The following is a 23,678-nucleotide window of genomic DNA, read 5'->3' on the forward strand; positions in this document are numbered from 1 at the left end:
AGGGAATGAATCTTCCTAGGAGGACCATTAAAACTGCATATAACCCCCTCAGATGTGTGTCTCCAAAGGATGGGGGAGGCTGGCCCATTTTTGCAGCAATCACCAATCCTACTGGTTGATAGCTGTTCCCAGGGGATTTCAATTTCTCTGCACTTCTGGATAAGTGCTTAGCAAGCTTAGAGGGCATCACAGAAAGCCCTGAGGCCAAAAAGGGGAAGAAATTCTAATTCTGTGGGCTTTTGAGGTAAGATACTGGCAGCATGTCCCATAACTATCATAGTAGCTAAAATATGAAGTGGGCCAAGAGTATGTGATNGAAACAGACAAACAACAACAAAACAAAAACAAACTATGATAGCTTCTAGGTTCCAGAGTCAGCTGTTTCTGGTGTCACTAACATAGAAAATAATTTGAATGGTGCCCCCTCTCTCTCCCTCCAGATCTGAACAACATGTTTAACCAGAAACTGGAAACAGAGAGATGAACAAGTTTGGGACCAGGCAGGTCACGCAGATGATTCCAATTATGCTATTAGATACTTTCTTATACATTCACAAAGCAATTTACTTTACAGAAGTCGCTTATCTTTGCCTGTGGTCCTTTTCTTTCCTCTATAATACTATGTCTCTGTCAATTTTTGAAGATTGTAAAGAATACAATTAATTACTCCAATTAAAACTATTTTATTTAAAGAGTAGAACTCTCTCCAGTTTACTCTTTGTTATGTAGATTGTAACTGAATAGCAGTATGGTGAGATGCTCTAATAACCTGGATTGGTCAAACTACCCAAATCGGATTTGTAAGACCTGGAGGTCCAATAAGCTTAAATCATGACCAAAGGGACAACCTTTACTTTCACGTTAGCAAAAAAATAACAAAAGAGTTTCTCTTTTGCAATTTTGCCAAATTCAACAACTCAGATTCACAGAGTGCTGTCACAGGCTCACATAAGACACTCTGTAACATTCTAAACATTTAGGTTTGGGGTGCCTGGGTGGCTCAGTTGGTTAAGCGTCCGACTTCGGCTCAGGTCATGATCTTGCGGTTCCTGGGTTCGAGCCCCGCATCGGGCTCTGTGCTGACAGCTCAGAGCCTGGAGCCTATCTCAGATTCTGTGTCTCCCTCTCTCTCTGCCCCTCCCCAGCTCATGCTCTGTCTCTCTCTGTTTCAAAAATAAATAAACATTAAAAAAATAAAAAATTAAGAAATTTTTAAAAATACACATTTAGGTTTAAGATCAGTTATTTGTTTCCTCTCTGTAAGACATAGCCAAGGATTTTTTTTTTTTAAAAAGGAAAAAGAATAAATTCTCTTCTTCAATTAATAATGTAGCACATTCGTTGTCAGAGCTTGGAAAGATGGTGGAGTAGGAGGACCCTGTACTCTCCCATCCCATATATACAACTAGATGTCACCGGAATCCAAGTCAATTAACTGGAGAGTGAGCTGAAGACTGGCAGAACAAACCGCACAACTGAATGTAGAGACGAAGCTGCGAAGCTGCATTGGAAAGGATAAGAAGGTCAGAAAGGTGGAGGGAGGTGGCCTACAGGAGGGAAAAAGCTGCAAGGAAAGGGCTGAGAAATGGGCCCTAGCACCAAGTAGCTCACATGGGGAAGACTAATCCCCATAATGTTTGGCTTTGAAAACCAGAGAGGCTGAATCTTGGGAGTTTGTAAGACAGGGGCCTAGAGCTTTACAAGTCAGTGGACTCAGCAGTGGGCCAGGCAGGAGGGGGACTGATAGCTGGGTCTGTCCTTAAAGAGAAAGCAGCCTGAGCAGAGAGGCAATCATCAAAACCTGTGCCACGCCCCCACAAGTTCATACAAAGCAGTTTATAGGAGGCAGGGGTGGGGAGGTGGGGATGGGCAAATGGGAGCACATCTCTTCATACTGATTTCAGAGCATGTTGGGGGATTTCTCCAAAATACTGAGGGAGCTGGTAGGTGCCATTTTCCTCCCCTGTCCCCCAGCATCAACACAGAGTCACGTGCAGGAGGCAGAGCTCCACAGACACTTGCTATCTAGCCTGCTAGCAATGTGCCACACTCACAAGTTCGCCTGAGGACTCCCATACTGCAAGCCTGATAGCCTTAGCCCTGGGCTCAGGGCAAATTTTGTTAGCATGTGGGCAGCATCCAGCTGCCGGGTGCAGAACTGCCACAGCATACCAGGCCTAGCTTCTGTGCCACACCCCCAGCCACCCTGGCCCCCAGCTCCCAGCTGGTGCACCATTTCAGGAGATCTGACATGGGACTAGTGGCCCAGCGCAAATTCTGTTAACACCCTGTCCCATTCCCAAGTTCCGTGGCAGGCACACCTCGTCAGAGCTGGGCTGCCTGGGTCCCACTAATACCACAAAGAATAAGTACAGCCCACGACAGGCAGAGTCAGTGAAGATGACTGCCCTGGAAGGAAAAGTGACTCTGAGACAGCAGCAGGACATAAGCAGCATACGTTGGATACTCTTCTGAAGTTTCAGGTATTGGTGAACAGGGGACACTGCACGGCAGGGCACTCTAGGACCTGTCTTTCATAAAGCCATTCCTTTCAAGAGCAGAAGACATAGCTGACCTTCTTAGCACACAGAAAGAGACACAGAGAGGCAGGCAAAATGAGGAGACAGAAAAATTTATTCCCAATGAAAGAACAGGAAAGGTGACAGCCAGAGATCTAAGTGAAACAGATATATGATAGAGAATTCAAAGCAATGATCATAAGGATACTCACTGGACTTGAGAAAAGAGTGGAAGGCATGAGTGAGACCCTTAACACAGAGAAAAGGAATAACAGCAGAGAGAAAGGACTCAATAAATGAAATGAAAAACACACTTGATGGAATTAACATCACAGTGGAAAAAGCAGGGTAATGAATTAGTGAGGGAGAAGACAGAATGATGAAAGTACTCAAGGCGAACAAAATAGAGATGAAAGAATTGTCCAAAACAAGACTACCTCTTAAGGAACTCAGAGACTCCATGAAACATAATAACATTTATATTGTAGGAGTCCCAGAAAAAAAAATAGAGCAAAGGCAGGAAATTTATTTGAAGAAATAATAGCTCAAAACTTCCCTAATCTGGGGAAAGAAATAGACATCCAGATCTAGGAAGAACAGAGAACTCCTATCTATCCTATCTTATCTATCTACCTACCTATCTCTTTATTATATATGCATATATATATTATATTTATATATATATATAAAAGCAGACACNGCAACAAAACAAAAAAAGTAAGAAACTTATCAGAGAAAACCCATTAGGTTAGTAGATTTTTCAACAGGAAGTCTGCAAACCAGAAAGGAGTAACATGATTAATTCAAAGTACTAAATGGGAAAAATCTGTAGCCAAAAATATTTCATCCAGCAAGGCTATCATTCAGAATAGAAGGAGAGATAGAATTTACAGACAAACAAAAATTCAAGGAGTTCATGACCATTAAAACCTTGCAAAAAATATTAAAGGGGACTCTTTGAGTGGAAAGGAAAGACAAAAGTGACAGTATGAAGGTAGGAAAAACAAAGGCAGTAAAAAACATCAGTCAAATTACTTACAAAAAAAGAGATATGAAATATAATAACACATACCTAAAATGTAGAGAAGAGAGGAGAAAAGAATGGGTTCAAACATAGATGACCATCAACTTAATATAGACTGCTATGTGCAGAAGAGGTGATATGCAAACCAAATGGTAACCATGTATCAGAAATTACTAATAAATATTCAAAGAATAAAGAAAAAGAAATCCTGATGAGCATAGATGCAAAAATCCTCAATAAAATATTAGCAAACTTAATTCAATACATTTAAAAAAATCATTCACCATGATCAAGTGCAATTTATTCCTGGGTTGCAAGCGTGGGTCAATATTCACAAATCAATCACTGTGAAATGTCACATCAGTAAAGCAAGGATATATGATCATTTATATGATCATTTCAATAGATGCAGAAAAAGCATTTGACAAAGTACAACATCCATTCATAATAAAAACCCTCAACAAAGTAGGGACAGAAGAAACATAACAACATAATAAAGGCCAGATATGAAAATCCCACAGCTAACATCATCCTTAATGCAGAACAACTGAGAGCTTTTCTTATAAGGTCAGGAACAAGAAAAGTATGTCTATTCTCGCCACTTTTATTTCACATAGTACGAGAAGTCATAGCCACAGCAAGAAGACAACAAAAATAAGTAAAAGCATCCAAATCAGCAAGGAAGAAGTAAAACTTTCATTATTTGCATATGACATGATACTCTATATAGAAAACCTGAAAGACTCCACCAAAAAACTGCTAGAACTGATGAGCAAATTCAGTACAGTCACAGGAGACAAAATCAATGTACAGAAATCTGTTGCATTTCTATACACCAATAATGACACAGCAGAAATAATTTAAGAAAACAATACCATTACAGTTGCACCAAACTGTAATAAGCTACCTAGGAATAAACCTAACCAAAGAGGTGAAAGACTTGTACCCTGAAAACTATAAAACACTGATGAAAGAAACTGAAAATGACAGAAAGAAATGAAAAGACACTTCATGCTTGTGGATTGGAAGAACAAATATTGTTAAAATGTCCATGCTACCTAAAACAATCTATATGTTTAATGTGATCTCTATCGAAATACTGGTAGCATTTCTCACAGAGCTAAAACAAATAATCCTAAAATTTGTATGGAATCACAAAATACCATGAATAGCCAATGTGATCTTGAAAAAGAACACCAAACTGGAGGCATCACAACTCTAAATTTCAAGTTACATTACCAAGCTGTAACAATGAAAACTGTATGGTACTGGCACACACACACACACACACAAAAGACATAGATCAACAAAACAGAATACAAAACCCAGAAATAAATCCTCAACTATATAGACAATCACATACAAAGCAGGAAAGAATGAAATGGAAAAAAGACAGTCTTTTTAATAAATAGTGTTGGGAAAACTGAACAGCAACATGCAGAAGTATAAAACTGAACCACTTTCTTACACCACACACCACAATAAGTTCAAAATAGACCTAAATGTGAGACAGGAAACTATGAAACTCATAGAGGAAAACACAGCAATAATCTTCTCAACATCAGCAGTAGCAACCTCTTTTTAAGTATGTCTCCTGAGGGAAGGGAAACAAAAGCAAAAAAGCACAGTCACAGAATCAACAAACAATGTTAAAAGGCAATCTACTGGGGCACCTGGATGGCTCAGTCAGTTGAACATCTGACTTCAGCTCAGGTCAGGATCTCACAGTTCCTGGGTTTGAGCCCCACATCAGGCTCTGTGCTGACAGCTTGCTCAGAGCCTGGAGCCTGCTTCAGATTCTGTGTCCCCTTCTCTCTCTGGCCCTCCCCTGTTTGGGCTCTCTCTCTCTCTGTCTCTCAAAAATAAATGAAAAAAAAATTTTAAATAAAAAAATAAATAAAAGGCAATCTATGGAATGGGAGAAGATATTTGCAAATGACATATTCAATAAAGGGTTAATATCCAAACTATATAAAGAACTTATAAAACTCAAAATCCCGAAAAACAAATAACCCAATTTAAAAATGGGCAGAAGAGATGAATAGACATTTCTCCAAATAAAACATATAGATGGCCGACAGACACATGAAAAGGTGTTCAATATTACTAATGTTGAATAGCAAATCAAAACGACAGTGAAATATCACCTCACTCACACCTGTCAGAATGGCTAACATCAACAACACGAAAAAACAGGTATTGTTGAGGATGTGGAGAAAAAGGAACACTTGTGCACTGTTGGTAGGAATGCAAACTGGCATAGTTACTCTGGAAAACAATCTGGAGGTTCCTGAGAAAGTTACATATACAACTACCCTACCATCTAGCAATTGCAATACTGAGTATTTAGCCAAAGAATATATAAACATTAATTCAAAGGGATACATGCACCCCAGTATTTATACCAGCATTATTTATAATAGTCAAATTATGGGAGCAGCCCAAGTGTCCATGAGTTGATGAATGGGTGAGGATGATACATACATACATATATGTGTGTGTGTGTGTGTGTCTGTGTGTGTTTATGTTCATATATTATATATACATAATACAATATTATGTATATACATTATATATTATATAACATATATTATATATATACTATACAACAGTATATTATTCAGCCATGAAAAAGATGAGAAATCTTAACATTTGCAGTGACATGTATGGAGTTACAATGCTAAGCAAAATAAGTCAGTCAGAGAAAAACAAATTCCATCTTATTTCACTCATGTGGAATTTAAGAAATAAAACAATGAGCAAAGGAAAAAACAGAGACAAACCAAGAAACAGGCTCAATTTTTTAAAATGTTTATTTATTTTTGAGAGAGACAGAGACAGAGACAGAACGCGAGTGGGGTAGGAGAGAGGGAGACGGAAACAGAAGATCCAAATGGGGCTTTCTGCTGATACAGGGCTCGAACTCAGTAACAAACCACAAGATCATGTCCTGAGCCAAAGTCGGACACTTAACCAACTGAGCCACCCAAGAGCTCTCAGACTCTTAATTATAGAGAACAACCTGATGGTTACTAGAACAGAGGGGTATAGGTTAAATAGGTGATGGGGATTAAGGAGTATAATTGTCATGAAGAGCACCGGGTGATGTATGGAACAGCTAAATCATTATATTATACACCTGAAAGTCATATAACACTGGATGTTAGCTAACCAGAATTAAAACAAGAACTTTAAACAAAGGAGCACATTCTTTTTGAAATTTATTATATTACATTTATATAAATGATAAAAAACATTTTATCAGTTTATGCTGAAGTTCTCCAGGACAAGGGAATATATTCAGCTAGTAGAAATCCTAATACTACTGAATAATAATAATGGGCTTCTTGTCAATCTACTAAGTGGTACCTTAATTTATAATGGCTTCAAATTTTAAGTTCCTAGAGGACAGGGGCTATGATTTAGATACCTCTTCATGCACTCAGCACTAAAAACAGTATTTTATACATACTGGATACTCAGCAAATAATTGCTAATGATCAAAGTGCTCTTCCAAAAGAATAAAAGACCTGATCTGTACTACAAATGTATAGTTGAAAATATTCAATCCAATAAAACTTCTTCAGGCTCTCAAACCATTTATGGTTAAGAATTTATTAAAAATGGTATTTTTTCAAGATGCTAGACACAAATTAGAAATATATGTTAGGAACAGAAGTTATTATAGGTGTTTTTAGAACCTATAGGAAATAGTGTTTAGAAATCATCTTGGAGGATAATGCAATTTGGGAATCTCAGTTCTGAGAAACTTGAAAACATCCTCTACTCACAGAATCCCAATCTGCTTTGCTAAAGCATAAAAATGAAGATAATACTTGGAACTTTCAGAGAAAACAAATGCTTCCTGAAGACAAATGACAAACATGAAGAGCTATTAGCTTTGGCAACAGACAACAGCTTTTCAGCTCATTATATGGATGATAAAGCATGCTGCCTTGAGCAAAAATATAAAAAAGGACATAAGAAGGTTATAGTAGCACCATAGGATACCTAAGGAATCAAATATTCACCTGTGAGCATGAGCCTGTGGAGACAAATTGTGAAATTTGTGGAGAGTATGTTAACCTTTTTGCTTAATTTTACTACATTGACATCAGACTAACACAAAACCTCAGGAAATTTTTATGTAAGTATAGTTTTATATTTATATAAACTCATAAAAATATAAACTTTAGAACAGGTAAGTAAACCACCATACATTTACTCAATGGAATTCTATGGAACTTATATTAAAATTATGTTCACAAAAATTATGTATCAATTTATCAAATAAAAAACTTCTATATATCCTTTACTTAGATCCACTATTTACATTCTACAGTATTTACCCAATCACTCATATTCTCTGGACAGATAGATAGATATTTATAGATTTTATTTTTTAATTCTTTTTACATAGTTTATTGTCAAGTTGGTTTACATATAACACCCAGTGCTCATCCCAACAAGTGCCCTCCCCCATGCCCATCACCTCCCTTCCCCTCTCCTCCACCCTCATCAGCCCTCAGTTTGTTGTTTATAGATTTTATATGTGTATAAGTTTTTTCTGAACCACTTGATAGTAAGTTATAGATACTACATCCCCTTACCCACAAATACTTCCTTTTGTACATTCTAAGAAATGTACATCCTAAGAAAGGAGCATTCTCATATAAAACCATATTCCAATTATAGAAGTTGGGAAGTTTAATATTGATACAATATTTTTAATGCATAGTCCATATTAAAATCCATCAGTTCTCACAGTTACGTCTTTTGTGGCTGTTTCCATCCAACTAGGATGAAATCCAGGGTGATGCATTTCATTTACATGCCATGTCTCTAGTCTCTGATACAGAACATTATTAATGAGGTAGTTTCTCTAGTCTTCCAAAAAACTTTTCCAATCAGCTTGCAAGTTTTGATGTTTCATAACATTGTTTCACAAAGTATGAATCAGTGAAGTTTTAAGATTGTATCACACAGAAAACATGCAGCTATGAAAAATAATGTATACTAGATGCATGTAATAAATATTAAATCAGGTATCTGTATGTTCCTGGCAGACACATTGTTTTACATTGAATAATAAATGTAATATTTTACTCTCTATCATTAAACTAGGAAGTAGAGATGATTCCTTAGTGAGCACTTCATTTTATGCTGTTCTTTTAAACTCTGTACTGCTTTTTTATTTTTATTTTTTAAACATTTATTTGTTTTTGAGAGAGAAGGAGACAGAATGTGACCAGGGGAGATGCACAGAGAGAGGGAGACACAGAATCTGAAGCAGGCTTCAGACTCTGAGCTGTTAGCAGGGAGCCCAGTGCAGGGCTGGAACTTGCAAATTGTGAGATCATGACCTGAACCAAAGTCAGATGCTTAAACAACTGAGCCACCCAGGCACTCCAGCTTTTTGATATTCTATTATTAGAACAGTTAACCCTATTAACAATGCTTTTCTAAATATTTCACTCTACTTGGAGATTTAGAAAAATCTTCTACTGAAATAGGGACAATTCAAAATAACAAAAAAATATAGAGATACAGAATTAAATACTTTTCTTAGGCATCCTATCACTTGATTAAATCTGAATTTCAGTTAGTAGTATTGTCATTCCTATCTAGTAATATCTGTTTCCACAAAAAAGTTCAGCAAAGATTAAACTGCATTCTTTATTAAACATTGCCCTTATAATATTAAGTATTAATAACTTAAACTTTTTCCTTCAACAAGGTAATGTCATCAGGAGAAACGCAAATGACATTAGTAGGTAACATTAGAAAACCTATATGGCAAAGTTCCATTTGAATGCCCACTACCAAAACAAAAATTACACTGTTTACAATGAGAAATTCTGGCATCTAGCATGAAAAATTTAAGTGGCAAATTTGACCACTGCTGATGAAACACTACAGCTTTTCAGAAATTTTCTTAAAATCAGCATTTGGTTTGGTTTTCTGAATATTCAACTAATGAACAAATTAAAGGGCACTTTTCTTCTGCCCCTCCTTTTTTTGATTAAAAAAAAAATCTCTCTTAATCTCTTAGATTGTTATTTCCTTGGAATAGAAGTATCAAACTGATACATCAAGATGTATCCACAGTTTTGTGACTTGTGATACATGTTGTTAAAATGTACCACAGAAAGTTTTCTTCCTATTTATGGAAAAAAGTACTGAGTTCCTGATTTAGAAAGGAATGAGTAGGGGTGCCTGGTGGCTCAGTCAGTTAAGCATCCAACTTTGGCTCAGGTTATGATCTCACAGTTCATGGGTTCAAGCTCTGTGTCGGGCTCTGTGCTGACAGCTCAGAACTTGGAACTTGCTTCAGATTTTGTGTCTCCTTCTCTCTCTATCCCTCCTCTGGACTCTGTCTCTCTCTCTCTCTCTCAAAAATAAATCAACATTAAAGTAAAAAGAAAAAAAAAACAAGAAAGGAAGGGGTTGAAGTGAGTAGGGTGGATTGAAACAGAAGTTATATATTTCAGGTCTTCATAGTACAAACATCAGACAGAAATATCCCTATAGTATTAAATGTTTTGCTGATTAAGATTCTTAAGTGCCAGCAGTATAAAGCTGTGTTTCCACAAGAGCAAAAAGATAACATTTGAATATTTGAGTATGGAGAGAAAACATGCCAAACTTGTAAGGCCAGTTAAATCTTAAAGCTCTTACATTTGATCTGATTTACTAACATTGAACATGAGTTGTATTTTACTGAAGACTCTCTTCATTTGTTGTTTGTGAGTATTGCAATATGTTCTGGGAAGATGTGAGTCTGTCCAGTAATCTTAGAAACCTTACTCTTTATACTCACTTCTTTTTCTCCAGTGCTTAAAACAATGCAGAGTCAGTGCTCAGTAACATTTTTTTGACAGATGGAGTTTTCAGACATATAAATCAATCAACAAATCAATCACTCAGAGGTCCCTTCGCAGAGGTGCTGTAACCCCTCCATGATAGGAACTGGCCTGGCAGAGGAAGATATAGCCTTTTGCAAGACTAACTCACATGCCCATAAGTCATGACCCCCTTCTCCTTCCATTCCATGCCATAAGGCATGTGAGAAAGATATGAATCACAGACAAGGACATAATTCGGCCACAATAACAGAATCAAGTCAATGAGAGTTTATCATTAGCTGTAGGTACAAATAACACTCATATGATGAAATCACCATTAGGGTAAACATCTCTTTTCTTTCCATATACATATTTGTTTTTTCATTAGGAACATATTCATCAATCAAGGTTTGGAGTTAAAATGAGGCATTGAGCTAACCATCAGGAGATCTATTTGTTATTTGTTTTTTCATGGAGTAGGACGATAAAGTAATATGTCTTCAGTTTTCAGCCTGTTAAAATCACATCCAAAAATCAAGTGGAAAAAAGGTACATGTATATGAGTAGCTACAACACATTCAGGAGATTTCTGTGTACATTTGGTTCAATATCTATAATGTCCACACGAAGAGAAGAGTTAGCTGAATGTGGTTATACTTACTATTATCCAAAAAGATTCTTACTGTTAGGACATGAATGTATATTTGCATATCCTAAAATCAGGATTAGCTAATATAACGTCATATATTATGAATGGCTAGTTGTAAAAATACATTGGGAATGAAGCCCAGTGCAAGCATCTTAAAATTTACATTCCCTCACTATGAATATAGTTAGAGGTCCAGTTTTTCCCTATATTTCTTTATGTTTATCAATATATCAATTCATTTTTTCTATTGTCTCCTACTTTTTAGTGGTATTTTTCCTTAGACAAAAATACCGTCTTAGATCGTGGACAGATTCTGATATGACTTATAAAAGTATTAAATACAAATGGATTGGTTTTGCCTACCAACAAATTTATTCACTTAATCTCCACAATATCCAATATATAAATACTACAAATAAAAGGACTAAATCCCCCATATTTCCATTAATATAATAATCACTATCATTTTGGGGAGACAGTATGTTATCTCATTTACTCCTCAAAACTAGCAAAGAGTAGATTCCACTATTCCTGCTTTATGAATATAGAAAGGGAATCTCAGAATTTATGAGAAACTTGCCCAAGTCTCCTGCTAGTAAGTGAAGACAAGATTTAAACCCAAATTATGTTTGACTCAAAAGCCCACTCATACATTGTTCTAAGTCAATTATCTAGAATTGTGAACAATCCCTCTAGAGAAAGCACTGACTTACTGTGAACAGTGGAATGCATGTTCAGTGGGAAGCAAGCTAACTGAGTATATTAGTTTTCTATTGCTGCTATAAGAAATTCCCACAAACACAGTGTCTTAAAACAATACAAATGTATATTGCTTCTTCAATGAAGTATAATATAGTTATGTTCATTCTTATAGTTCTAAAGTTCAGAAGTCTGACATGGGTCTCATTTGGCTAAAATCAAAGTATCAGCAGGACTGTTTTTTTGTGTTTTTTTTTTTTTCCCAGAGAACCTAGAGAAGATTCCATTCCCTTGCCTTTTCCAGCTTCTTGACGTCACCTACATTTCTTCACTGGGTTCATTCCTCCATCGTCAAAGCCAGCAATGTGGCATTTCTCTGACCCCTCTTGTGTTTTCACTTCTATCTTTTACCATAGTCACGAAAGTTCTCTGCTTTTCAAGATTTCTGTGATTAGAATGGTCCTGATAATCCAGGATAATCTTCTCATCTGAAGGTCTGTAACTTAATCACATCCGCAAGGTCCCTTTTTGCCATGTGAGGTTAATATATTCACAAACTGTGAAAGTGGAACATCCACATCTTTGAAGGCATGAAAGGATATCATTCTGCCTGTTATAGTGAGCTAATATGTGAATGACTGATCATCAAATTTCCCTGCCAGAGGGTTTTTTTTTAATATTTTAGGGAAGATGATTGTTTACAATAATGAATCTCAAATTAGTAGTTCAATAAAAAATAATGTAAATAAATAAAAATAGTAATACTTTTTAATCTATTGAAGTAATCTTCAGCTCATAGGAAAAAGGAAGATTTCTAGATGACTAAATATTATAGATGATAGTAGGGCCCATTTTAAAGACAAACAGAACTGAAAAAGTCTGGGACATGGAAATATGATCCTGTATTGGGAAGTGGAGCAGATACTAAATGAAACAAATCAAAATGAAGAGATACTTGAGGAAAGAGGGAGGCAGAATAGACAAAAACTTCTAAATAATAATCATAAAAACAACATTTTTGAGCATTTAATATGTGCCAACTACTATTATTAGAACTTTAAATTTATTATTTAATCATTACAACAGTTTTATAAAGCATGTGGTATTATTCCAGTTTTACATATGACATAAATGAAGGTTAAGGAAGTTAAATAATAGAGCACCATGCAAGCAAGTAGTAGAGCCAGTATTCAAACCCAAGTTGGACTTATTCCAAAGACCATGCTCTTAATTACCGTGCTAACCTATGAAAGAAATTCAGTTCTGGTAGAAATTTAAAAACCAGGGACATCCAACATTGTATGCAGCATGTCCCAACAGCAACAGCTGAAAAGAATATAGTCAAAGATAAACAGAATAAATGTAACAGTTGATAGTCCAAGAACAGTGACAGCACTGGGAACTCTTCCACTGACAACTGACCCCAACTTCCAGACACACTGAGTGACTGGACTCCATTCCCTATGAATAGGATTAATGAAGGAAGACTTAAAAACTGAAAATTAATCAAATGAATGAGGCAAAAACAAAAGCATGATTAGATGGATAACTTCACTACTACAACTGGAATAAAACTGATCAGGACTAATCTTACAACACACCACAAGTGAATCAGACCACAAAGTTGAAGTCCGACCGATAGCAAAAGTGATGATGCTGATAATGAAAACGTGATGCTCAAGCTCTCTTAATCTGTCCTAAATTTGGGATTCATATTAGAGACTGATAAAGGTCTGCAGAAAGCCAAATATCTCCAGCTCTCCAACCATGAGAAAGAGGAAGGGTAAACTTACTCCAGAAAGGTTAGCCTTGCTTAACAGTTTGCTTAGAGCTCAGCATTCCTGTATCTTACTTGCTTCCAAAGAGCTTCTCTTTTCTTCTAAGATAACACCTTTTTTAAATTTCTACACATCTTGTCTTTCCCCCCTACCATCATTAGCACCAGAGTTGCCAAAGCTGGGACTGTGATCTTCAGGTATGGGTCACTGGTAAGCTGGATTCATCCGGAAAGGTACATGAACTGAATCAGTCCATCAAAAGACAGGAGAAGTAAAACTGAAAGGTTGGGAATGTATCCACAGAAAAGAGAAAAGAGGTTTCACTGAAGACAGAACTCATACGAAGATAGATGGATTTGAGAGAGATGAGCATGTCATAAGCTTTTTTTACATTAACCTGGAAGTGAACAGCTTGGATTTGAAGAGACAGCTATATATCAGTACTTGGTTATTCTGAAATCCTGTTACTATCCAGATGTCAGATCCTATTAGATCACATATGACCACCAATTTCAAGAGAGATCCAGAAACACAGTCTCTGGGCTGTCAGCACAATTTTAAAATCATGTCATTTAAACACATCCTTGTTGGTCTTTACAAGCCCTTTGTTTATTGTGAGTCTTGGTCTGAATAAAGATTCTAAATCACTTCATATTTTAACAGGATTTTTAAGTCGCATTTACATTTTCTCTAAGACATCAGTGCTAAACTTCAGCTCCTCTCTCCAAAACCAAGACAGATAGATTTGGGGGGCGCCTGCGTGGCTCAGTCAGTTAAGCATCCTACTTCGGCTTAGGTCATGATCTCACGATTCATGGGTTCAAGCCCCACATCAGGCTCTGTGCTGACAGCTAGCTTAGAGCCTGGAGCCTGTCTTTGGATTCTGTATCTCCCCTTCTCTCTGACCCTCCCATGCTCACGCTGTCTCTCTCTGACTCTCAAAAAAAAAAAAATTAATTAAAAAAAACATTTAAAAAAGACAATAATAGATATGGGAATTTCAGATGTTGACTTTTAGATTTACAACTGTAAATTAAGTGAGTTTTACCTTTGAGGTATCCTGTTTTCTGTATTCCATTCTTCTGATCAGGCAACTGATTTCTTCCTGTTGCCTCTAACCCCCAAGTATTCTTCCTACTGCCCTACTCAATGTGTCACTGGTTGTTAACTTCTGCTGTCCTGTCCATGTAGAGTTCATTCTCCAAAAGTTCTAGTTTAAAAAAATTGGTTATTGTAATATGATCAAATATGTGACCAAGTGCTAGTGATCAATGATGTTTAAGGATTATCACTGTTTGTTTATATGCATGCGTGATTATTCACTTACTTAACTACATCTATGAACATTTACTATATGCCATATACTATGCTATCAGTTTAGCATATGTTATCTCATTTTTGGGTCTTCAATGTCTTCTTTACCCTTGGTTCCAGAGCTATACCTAGTCATTCCTTAAGTCATGTGTAGCTCCTTAAAAACATTTGTAAACAACTGTCAATATGAACTACCTAGATGCTATGATGAAAAGACAAGATGTTAAAACACAAAGATATATGTAGTATATGTTTTTATAATAACCAAAAATATAAAAAATATTTGAATTGTTCTTAGTTGATGACCATGGTAAGTTATAACTTACATTCCTGGTCAGATTGTTATATTCTTTCTTTAGGACAAAGAATCGATAATAGTGGATTTTCCTGCAACCTGACAAGGCCATCAGAAAAGATAGTTTTGGTCAAGGAACACTTTACTGACTTCAAACTGTTATGTGTAGCTAGCTTTCTGCTCTGTCATTGTGGAAGGTCAGGTCTCATTAAGTATGTGCTAAGGTCAAAGCCGAATCACAGCTAATGTCTAAATATAGATCATCTTTCTAAAAACTGTGGCCTCTTTTCTGTGGCTGCAGTGTGTACAACACAGGAATCAGATTTACACACAGAAGCTGCTTTTTCTTAGAGAAAGTAGGTCCAGTGAAAAACATTGGCTTTTAAAATAAGGAAGAAAGTAGGAGTGTGCAAATTAAATAAAGATAAGTTGTTAAAGGTTAACTAGTTTCTCTTGGTGGTGTTGTAAGCAAATGGCATAGTCATTCTTTGGTTCTAAAATATTTAGATGTTTTATTTCAGTCACATAGTGGGAGCTGAGAACAAATGTGGGTAAACCAGATACAAAATACCTTCACTGAACATAAGCTAAAACCTATTTCCTTAATTCTTCAGTGTTGAATCATATGTTATGTCTGGACCATAAATGTGAAGAATGTCAAAGTAGCTCTGGTATTGCCGTGGTTTGGTATACACAGATGCAAGGGAAAGCACATCCATCCTGAATATATGTTACCATCACTGCTATTGTATGAGCTTTCTATTGCTGCCTAGCAAAGTACTGGAAATTTGGGGACTTAAAATACCTATTCATTATTTCCCAGTTTCTGTTCATCAGAAGTGTGGGCACAGTATAACTAGACTCTCTGCTTGGGGGTCTCAGTATGCTGAAATCAAGGATTAGCCTGGCTGAATTCTCATCTCGAGCTCAGGATCCTCTTCCACATGGTTTCAGGCTTTGGGGTAAATTTTGTCACTTACAGTCGTAGAACTGAGGTTCATGTTTTCTTGCTTGCTGTCCATGAGATTTGCTCTCAGCTCCCAGAGGCCATCCTCAGGTTTTAGCTAATGTGGCCTTCTCATGACAAGGTAGTTTACTGCTTTAAACCCAGCACTAGAATCTCTCTTCAGTCTGTTACCATGGGAAGGAATCTTACTGAGTGCAATGGTATCACATAGGAGACTATATATCACCATTGCTAGATAATATAGCCTAAGCAAGGGAGTACTGTTTTCCAAGGTCCTACCCACACTTAGGGGGAAGGTATTGGACAGGGCATCTGGAAACAGAATCTTGGAGGCCATCTTAAAATTGTACCTTTAACTATTAATCAGAACAAGGACTAAACTCTGAACTATACAACTGAGGAGAGAGCAAGATATTACTTATCTCCAGAGCCTAAAGTTAAATGTAAACAGATTCAATTCCAAGAATAGTGTTTTCCAGGAGAAAACAAAACAAAACAAAAATCTACAAATGTCTACTAAAATTCACAGAGGAAGTAGTTCAGTCTCAATGAATGTTCAGTACCCTTTGAATGATGCCTAGTAGAAATGCAAATTCCTGTACAGACCAATAATAAGGGCTGCAAAGATTTTTAAATGACTATCTAAAAGATACCTGCACCTCAGTGTCAGTAATCCCAAACCCTAACTTCCTATAAAACCACCCCTTTTACCACTACTCTCTCTCTTTGTTATTATATCCAATAGCTGGCCACAAGCCAATGTGGCAACATTGCATTCTCTAGAGATAAAGTAAAAAGACAACATTCAAATTGTAACACTGACATTTTCTGGAACAGGAATAAAATACCAGATGGCCCAGTTTTGATTCTGGAGTATATACCCTGTGTGATCACTTCCCCTGGAATGTGAGCTGACCTCCAAATATGATGAGATAGTCTCTCCTTTGATGAGGTTGCGTTATCTGACAAAGTGATGGGACAGTCGTTCTCATGATTACATCGTGTTATATAAGCTTTAATCTGAGCAGAGTGAGGAAATTCTTTTGCTAGTGTAGAAGAAGAAAGCTGCAATGTTGTAAGAGGGTCACATGGATAAGCCTTTAGGTAACTTTTAAAAGCTGAGAGTAAGCTCAGGCTCACTAACACCTAGCAAAAACATGGTGGCTTCAAGCATACAGGTCCAAGATACTGATCTGAATGAGCTTGTAAGAAGACCCCGAGCCTCAGATTAGATAACGTTCCAGATGACACCTTAGTTTTAGCCTGGTGAGACAGGGGACCAAGCTAACCTCTGACTAGAAGGTAAACAATGGAAACTGTGTGATAATAAATTTGTGTTCTTTTAACTGTCAACTTTGTGGTAGTTCTTTGTACAGCATAGGAAACTAATACATAAACAAATTAATAAATAAACAAACTAGCAAAATGAGGTTTAGGAACTTCCTGCAGCAACAGCTCTCAATAACTGATTCCCAACTGAGCTTACTGCATAGCTACCCTATTTTCAGGAAATGTATTGAAAACTAAAACATACACACTATTTTGTGGTACTCCAGGGTACTACAGATGACAAATGAAAGCAAAAACTCCTTAAGGGATGAAAGAATGTCAGACCAGTGGGGACTGAAGCAAAGAACCTCAACAAGATTAAAAGAAAATCTGAATACCTAATAACGGTGTATATTACACATACTCATATATATGCACAGAAGCAAAAGGCACTTACTCGGAAGGTTGTTCAGTGAGAAGTCTTGAGGATGATAGAATCCTGCTTTGCAAATGCACTGATAGGCTCCAAGCACGAATCCTAGGCCTTTAATTGGCATACACTATGAAAAAGAAAAGACAGCAGTATAGTTGATCACAGTTTTTTTCACAGCATAAAGACTCACAGATATCCACCACTGCAAATGGTAACAGAACTATCACAGTCTCCAGAAATAAAGTATCTCTTTTTTGAACTATTATTTTAGATTTGTTTGTCAACAGTCATTTTTTTCTTAGAAGCAGCAAACTGAGTTTCCTTTCTAAATACATGCCCTTATGGTTGCAGGCACCACACAACTTTAACTCACTCAGTTGCCATAGGGAGTAATTCTAGGCACAGCTTTAGGGTTTGATGTCCCAAATATCATCTTATTGCTTTGAGAGGTATTTCCAAAGCCTATAAGAATGTCTTAAAAGGGATTCCNCTAAAGCTGTGCTCTAAACCCTAAGGTTTGATGTCCCAAATATCATCTTATTGCTTTGAGAGGTATTTCCAAAGCCTATAAGAATGTCTTAAAAGGGATTCCATGCTAAATATTTTTATCAAAGCAAAGGCAAGTAGGTAGGAAAGTTGGTAGGTAGGTAGGTAGGTAGAATTTGAGATGGGAAAATTGCTTCTATGAATTAAATATTCATCAAATTTTCATCCTTGGAACAAAATAACACAAATTGGTGAAATAACAAAACAAGTAAATTTTAAAGCATAAATTTAAAAGAGAAAAAAAGATAAAATAATGATACCAAGTGCTCTTACCTAAAATCTATTTCATAGATAAGTGTTTTACATGCACATAAATTTAAAAATTGATCAGCTTTCCAAATATGTCACACCAATAGAGATAATAGACATCTCCTAAAAACTTAATCTTGGTTTCTTTCAAAAAGATCCTAAAATCTCATAAAATTTGGCTTTATATACTTCATTTCTGCTACATGGCATACTTCATTTTGGCTACACTCAATTATATAAGCATGGAATAATTTCTAATAAAATTCAAACGGTATGTCAATAAAATAGGAGTATCTCAAGAATACAGTCAACACTAAAATTTCTTTTCCGCCCTCTACTAAGATGCCAATCCTTTGACTTTTAGCCATTATAATCCATTAGAAAATATTACTATCTAATGGATTTTAAAGTTATAAAATATCCCCAATATAGAAGCCCTCAAAAGAAAACTCTAAACAATTTAAATAATAATTCCACAACCTAAGCTTCAATGATTGGTATCAAGATCAATACTACATACCATGAAAACTCCAAGAAATAGAAAAGTATTTTTATTTAAGGTAGCAAGAGTTAATACATGTTCTAAATTCATACAGATATAACAAGAAAATATTAACAAAGGACTTTCTAAGAGATCTCTTTGAATAGTTTATTTCATGACTTCTACCTCCACACCTTTTCTTTTTACCCAATACACAATTTATATCCAATTATATCTTGCAATTGAAAGCATAGTTCTTGGCCCAGAGCAAGATACAAGAGATAAGTACCAATCAAATCAACTGAGTTGGCAAGTATTTATGAAATAAGTGCTGTAGGCTTAGAAAATTCCTATAGAACTTCATTGTAACAACAGATACTATTTAAAAAGACCCAGTTACACAATAGGTCAGATCATATTTCTGAACAAAATTAAAAAAAAAAACAATTATAACATTTACTTTGGAGAAGCCTGAGCCTTAGCTTTTTTAATTTGTAAGAACAATCATTCAGTCAAATTTATGTACAGTTTGAAGAAGGCAGAAACACTAAAATGTCCTAATAAATTTAATATAGGGTATAAAAGGAAGAAAAGAATAAAGGACTTTATTCTAGTTTTCTGGCCTGAGCAACCTTAAGATGGGAGCTACCACCATTGAGCGAGGAAAGGCTCTTGGTAGAGTAGATTTAGAAGAAAGAGCAGAAGTTTAGTTGTGCAAATGTTAAGTGTGAAGTGCCTATGTGAAATTTAATTGCAGACTGAAAATAGGCAGGCTGATAAAGTAGTATGGAGCTTAGGAGAGATGTCTGGGCTGTATAATTTGGGATTTATTTGCACAAAGATGAGAGATAAGGCTATAATATCAGATAAGACTAGATCACAGAGTGCCTTTTGGCTGTAAAGTACAGAGGTCCAAGTGGAAAGACTCAAGATGCCTCAGAACTAAAAGGTTAGGCAAAAAGGAAGAAACAAAGGAAACTCATAAGAGTAATTCAAGGGGTATCATTATCTCATTAACTAGATTGTGATTCTATGAGCATAAAGTGAAATTTCTTGTGAGTTGCATTTAGCAAACATTCATCCAGCCTGGACTTATCCAAGTAAACTGAGTCTTAGGTACTAACTGCCTCACTGGAGTTTGGAGTTTGGAGGTTAATGCTATTCCTTAAAATAACACTAAATTCCCTGACAATGTGACAGCACTGCAAATTTTCAGTTGAAAATTTTAAAATGTTTAAGGCAGATCTGAAAGTTTATTCCAATAAGAATATCTCTTTACTATAAGCTAACTCTAAAGTTGAAATACAAATAAAGGTTAAAAAAAAAACTAACTGGTCAGATAAATATGACCAAATACAAAGTCACTTGAACATTAAAAAAAAGTTTCCCAATTTTACTATGGAAAACACAGCAACATAAATTATTAGTTACCTCAAATTCTTTGGTTCTTTTCTTACACTACATTATATTTTCAAAGAAAAGAAAAAAGCATTCAGTCGGTTAACATCAATAAAAGAATATCATCCCGCTGTACTTATTTCAAGATTGTGGGAACTCATGGAACCCAATGTGCTGTTGCTTATATACATTTGTCGTAGAGGATAAAGTTAACCCTGGCTTAGTTTTCTATGATTATAAACTTGCAATCAACTTGCCATGGTTTCTTGCTCCATCCACCATCACCATTCTGTAGCTACTCTAACTTTGCCATCTCCCAACCAAACTTACACATTTTCAAGATTAGGCAACCAGGTTAGTATTCAAACTAGTTTTTAAAATTCTACATAAGTACGGTGACTCCTCAACTAATGTTGACCATATTTGGACTGAGGAGTTGCTTTCTACAATTTTTCTCCTTAGGGATTTAGAATTTAAAAAACAACCCTGAACTTAATATAGGAAAAAAATCTTCAGAATTTTACTCTAATTTAATATTCATTTAAAATAGTCATTTTAGGTATACAAGACATTCATTCTAGGTATTCAGGTCTAAACCTTCTACTTTATCTTCATAGAAGTCCAAGAGGTGGAAATGGAAAAATCAATACTTCTCCCTCCGTGAAGGTAGCAGTTCCATGATAGCCTGTGATAAATGCTAAGTTTCTTATATTAAGACCAACAGCGGGGCGCCTGGGTGGCTTAGTTGGCTAAGCGTCTGACTTTCGCTTAGGTCATGATCTCGCGGTTTGTGGGTTTGAGCCCCGCGTCGGGCTCTGTGCTGACTGCCAGCTCAGAGCCTGGAGCCTGTTTCAGAGTCTGTCATTCCCTCTCTCTCTGACCCTCCCCTGCTCACGCTGTCTCTCTCTCTCCTAGAAATAAATAAGACATTAAAAAAAAAAAAAGACCAACAGTATCTTTGTGAATGAGGTAGCTACTCATAAGATTGGATGCCCTCTTTGATGAACCCAAAATGCTCATACTTGCCAAGCCATCAGCAGAGATATAAGGATAGTCACGACAACACATAATCAGAGTCACATTCCTACGACTAATTCAGATCCAAATGGAAAGAGATGGTGGTCAAGAGCTTAGAGCAAAATAGATTCCCAGAAATATATAGCCTATCAAATGTGAGTCATGAAGAAATAAAAATTCTGAAGAGATTTATAACTAGTAAGGAGACTATATCAGTAATCAAAAACCTCCCACTGGAGAAAAAGTCCAGGACCAGAAGGCCTCACTGGAGAATTATACCAAACATTTAAAGAAAAATTAACACTAAACTTTTCCTCAAACTCTTCTAAAATAATTCCTAATTATTTTAGGAATAAAATAATTTATCTTACCAAATATAAATTTGGTACCCTGATACCAAAATCAGGCAAAGATACTATAGGAAAAGAAAACTGCAGACTAATATTCCTGATTAATATTGATGTGAAAATCTTCAACAAAATAATTACAAACCAAATTCAGCACGTTAAAAGAACTATACACCGTAACCAAGTGGGACATATTCTTGGAATACAATCATAATTCAACTTATAAATCATTCAATGTAATACACCACTGTAAGACACCACACTGACAAAATGAAGGACAAAAACTACACGATCATTTCCATTCATTTAGAAACAGCATTTGACAAAATTCAACACACTTTCATGATAAAAACACTCATCAAACTAGGAATAGAAAGAAACTATCTCAACGTAATAAAGGCCATATATGAAAAGCCTATGGTTAACATCATACCCAATGGTAAAAACCTGAAAGTTTTTCCTTTAAGATCAGAAACAAGACAAGGCCACTGTCACTTGTTCTTTTTTTATTTTTTGGTAATATTTATTTATTTATTTATTTATTTATTTTGAGAGATAGACAGAGGTGGGGAGTACAAGTAGGGGAGGGGCAGAAAGAGAGGATGAGAGAGAGAATCCCAAGCAGGCTCCATGCTGCCAGTGTGGAGCCTGATGCAGGGCTCAATCTCACAAACATGAGATCATGACCTGAGCTGAAATCAAGAGTTGGACCTTTAACCAACTGAGTCACCCAGGCACCCCAGGCCACTGTCACTTCTTATTCAGCATTACTGGAAGTCATAGGCAGAATAATTGGGGGAAAAAATAAAAGACATACAAAAAAGAAAAGAAGTACAATTATCTGTTTGCAGAAGACATGATTGTATGTGTAGAAAACCTTAAAGACTCTGCCAATTAAAAAAAGAAAGAAACAAAAACCCTATTAGAATTAATAAACATATTAAGCTTAGTTCTAAGATACAAAATTAACCTATAAAAGTTGATTGAGTTTCTATACACAAAACAATCACAGTCCAGAAAGGGCATTAAAAAAACAAACCCACTTATAATAGCTTGAAAAAGAATAGCATACTTAGGAATAAACTTAACCAAACTGAAAACTACAAAAAGTTGCTGAAAAAAATTAAAGATACGGACACCTGAACTGACAGCCATGTTCATGGATTGGAAGACTTAACACTGTTAAAATTCCCATGCTACCCAATACGATCTCTATTTAAATCCCTAAAAAAATCCCAATGGCAGTGTTTACAGAAATAGGAAAAAAACCATCCAAAAAAATCATATGGAATCTCTAGAACCCCAGACAGAGCAATTTGAAAATGAAAAACAAATTCAGAGGTCTAAAATTTTCTAATTTCAAAAACAGTTACAAAGCTAAGTAATCAAAACAGTGTGGTATCGGCATAATGGCACATGTATATAGCAATGGCACAGAATAGAGGGCCCAGAAATAAACGCTCATGTATCATGATCAAATGATGTTTGCAATGATGTATCCCCATGCAATAGGGGGAAAATGGAAATTTCTTCAATGAATGGTTCTGGTAAAACTGATTATCCACATGCAAAAGATTTAAGTTGAACACTTACCTTATAGAATACACAAGAATTAACTCAACATGGACTAAAGATCTAAATATAGGCCTAAAACCATAAAACTTCTAGAAAAAAAAGGGGAATACTTTCATGACACTGGATTTGGGAATGATTCCTTGGATATGGCATCAAAAGCGCAGGCAACAAAAACCAGGAAACAAAGCAAAAAAATAAGATTTGTAAACCATGTATCCAATAAGGGTTTAATATCCAGAACATATAAAAACTACAATTCAACAAAAGATCACC

The 23,678-nt window shown here is 36.0% G+C and overlaps 1 protein-coding gene across 1 annotated transcript in view; it reads right to left on the reverse strand.

The window, feature by feature from the left end:
• GPR158 (G protein-coupled receptor 158) overlaps positions 1-23,678 on the reverse strand; it is a 404,671-nt gene that overhangs the window by 189,574 nt on the left and 191,419 nt on the right. Inside the window, exon 6 of the mRNA XM_077772475.1 lies at positions 17,817-17,919. Within this exon, the coding sequence (XP_077628601.1) occupies positions 17,817-17,919 (103 nt within the window). The remainder of the gene's footprint in view (positions 1-17,816; positions 17,920-23,678) is intronic.

The sequence above is a fragment of the Crocuta crocuta genome, unplaced genomic scaffold, assembly GCF_008692635.1.
Source record: "Crocuta crocuta isolate KB4526 unplaced genomic scaffold, BGI_CrCroc_1.0 scaffold96, whole genome shotgun sequence".
In the NCBI taxonomy this organism is placed as follows: domain Eukaryota; kingdom Metazoa; phylum Chordata; class Mammalia; order Carnivora; family Hyaenidae; genus Crocuta; species Crocuta crocuta.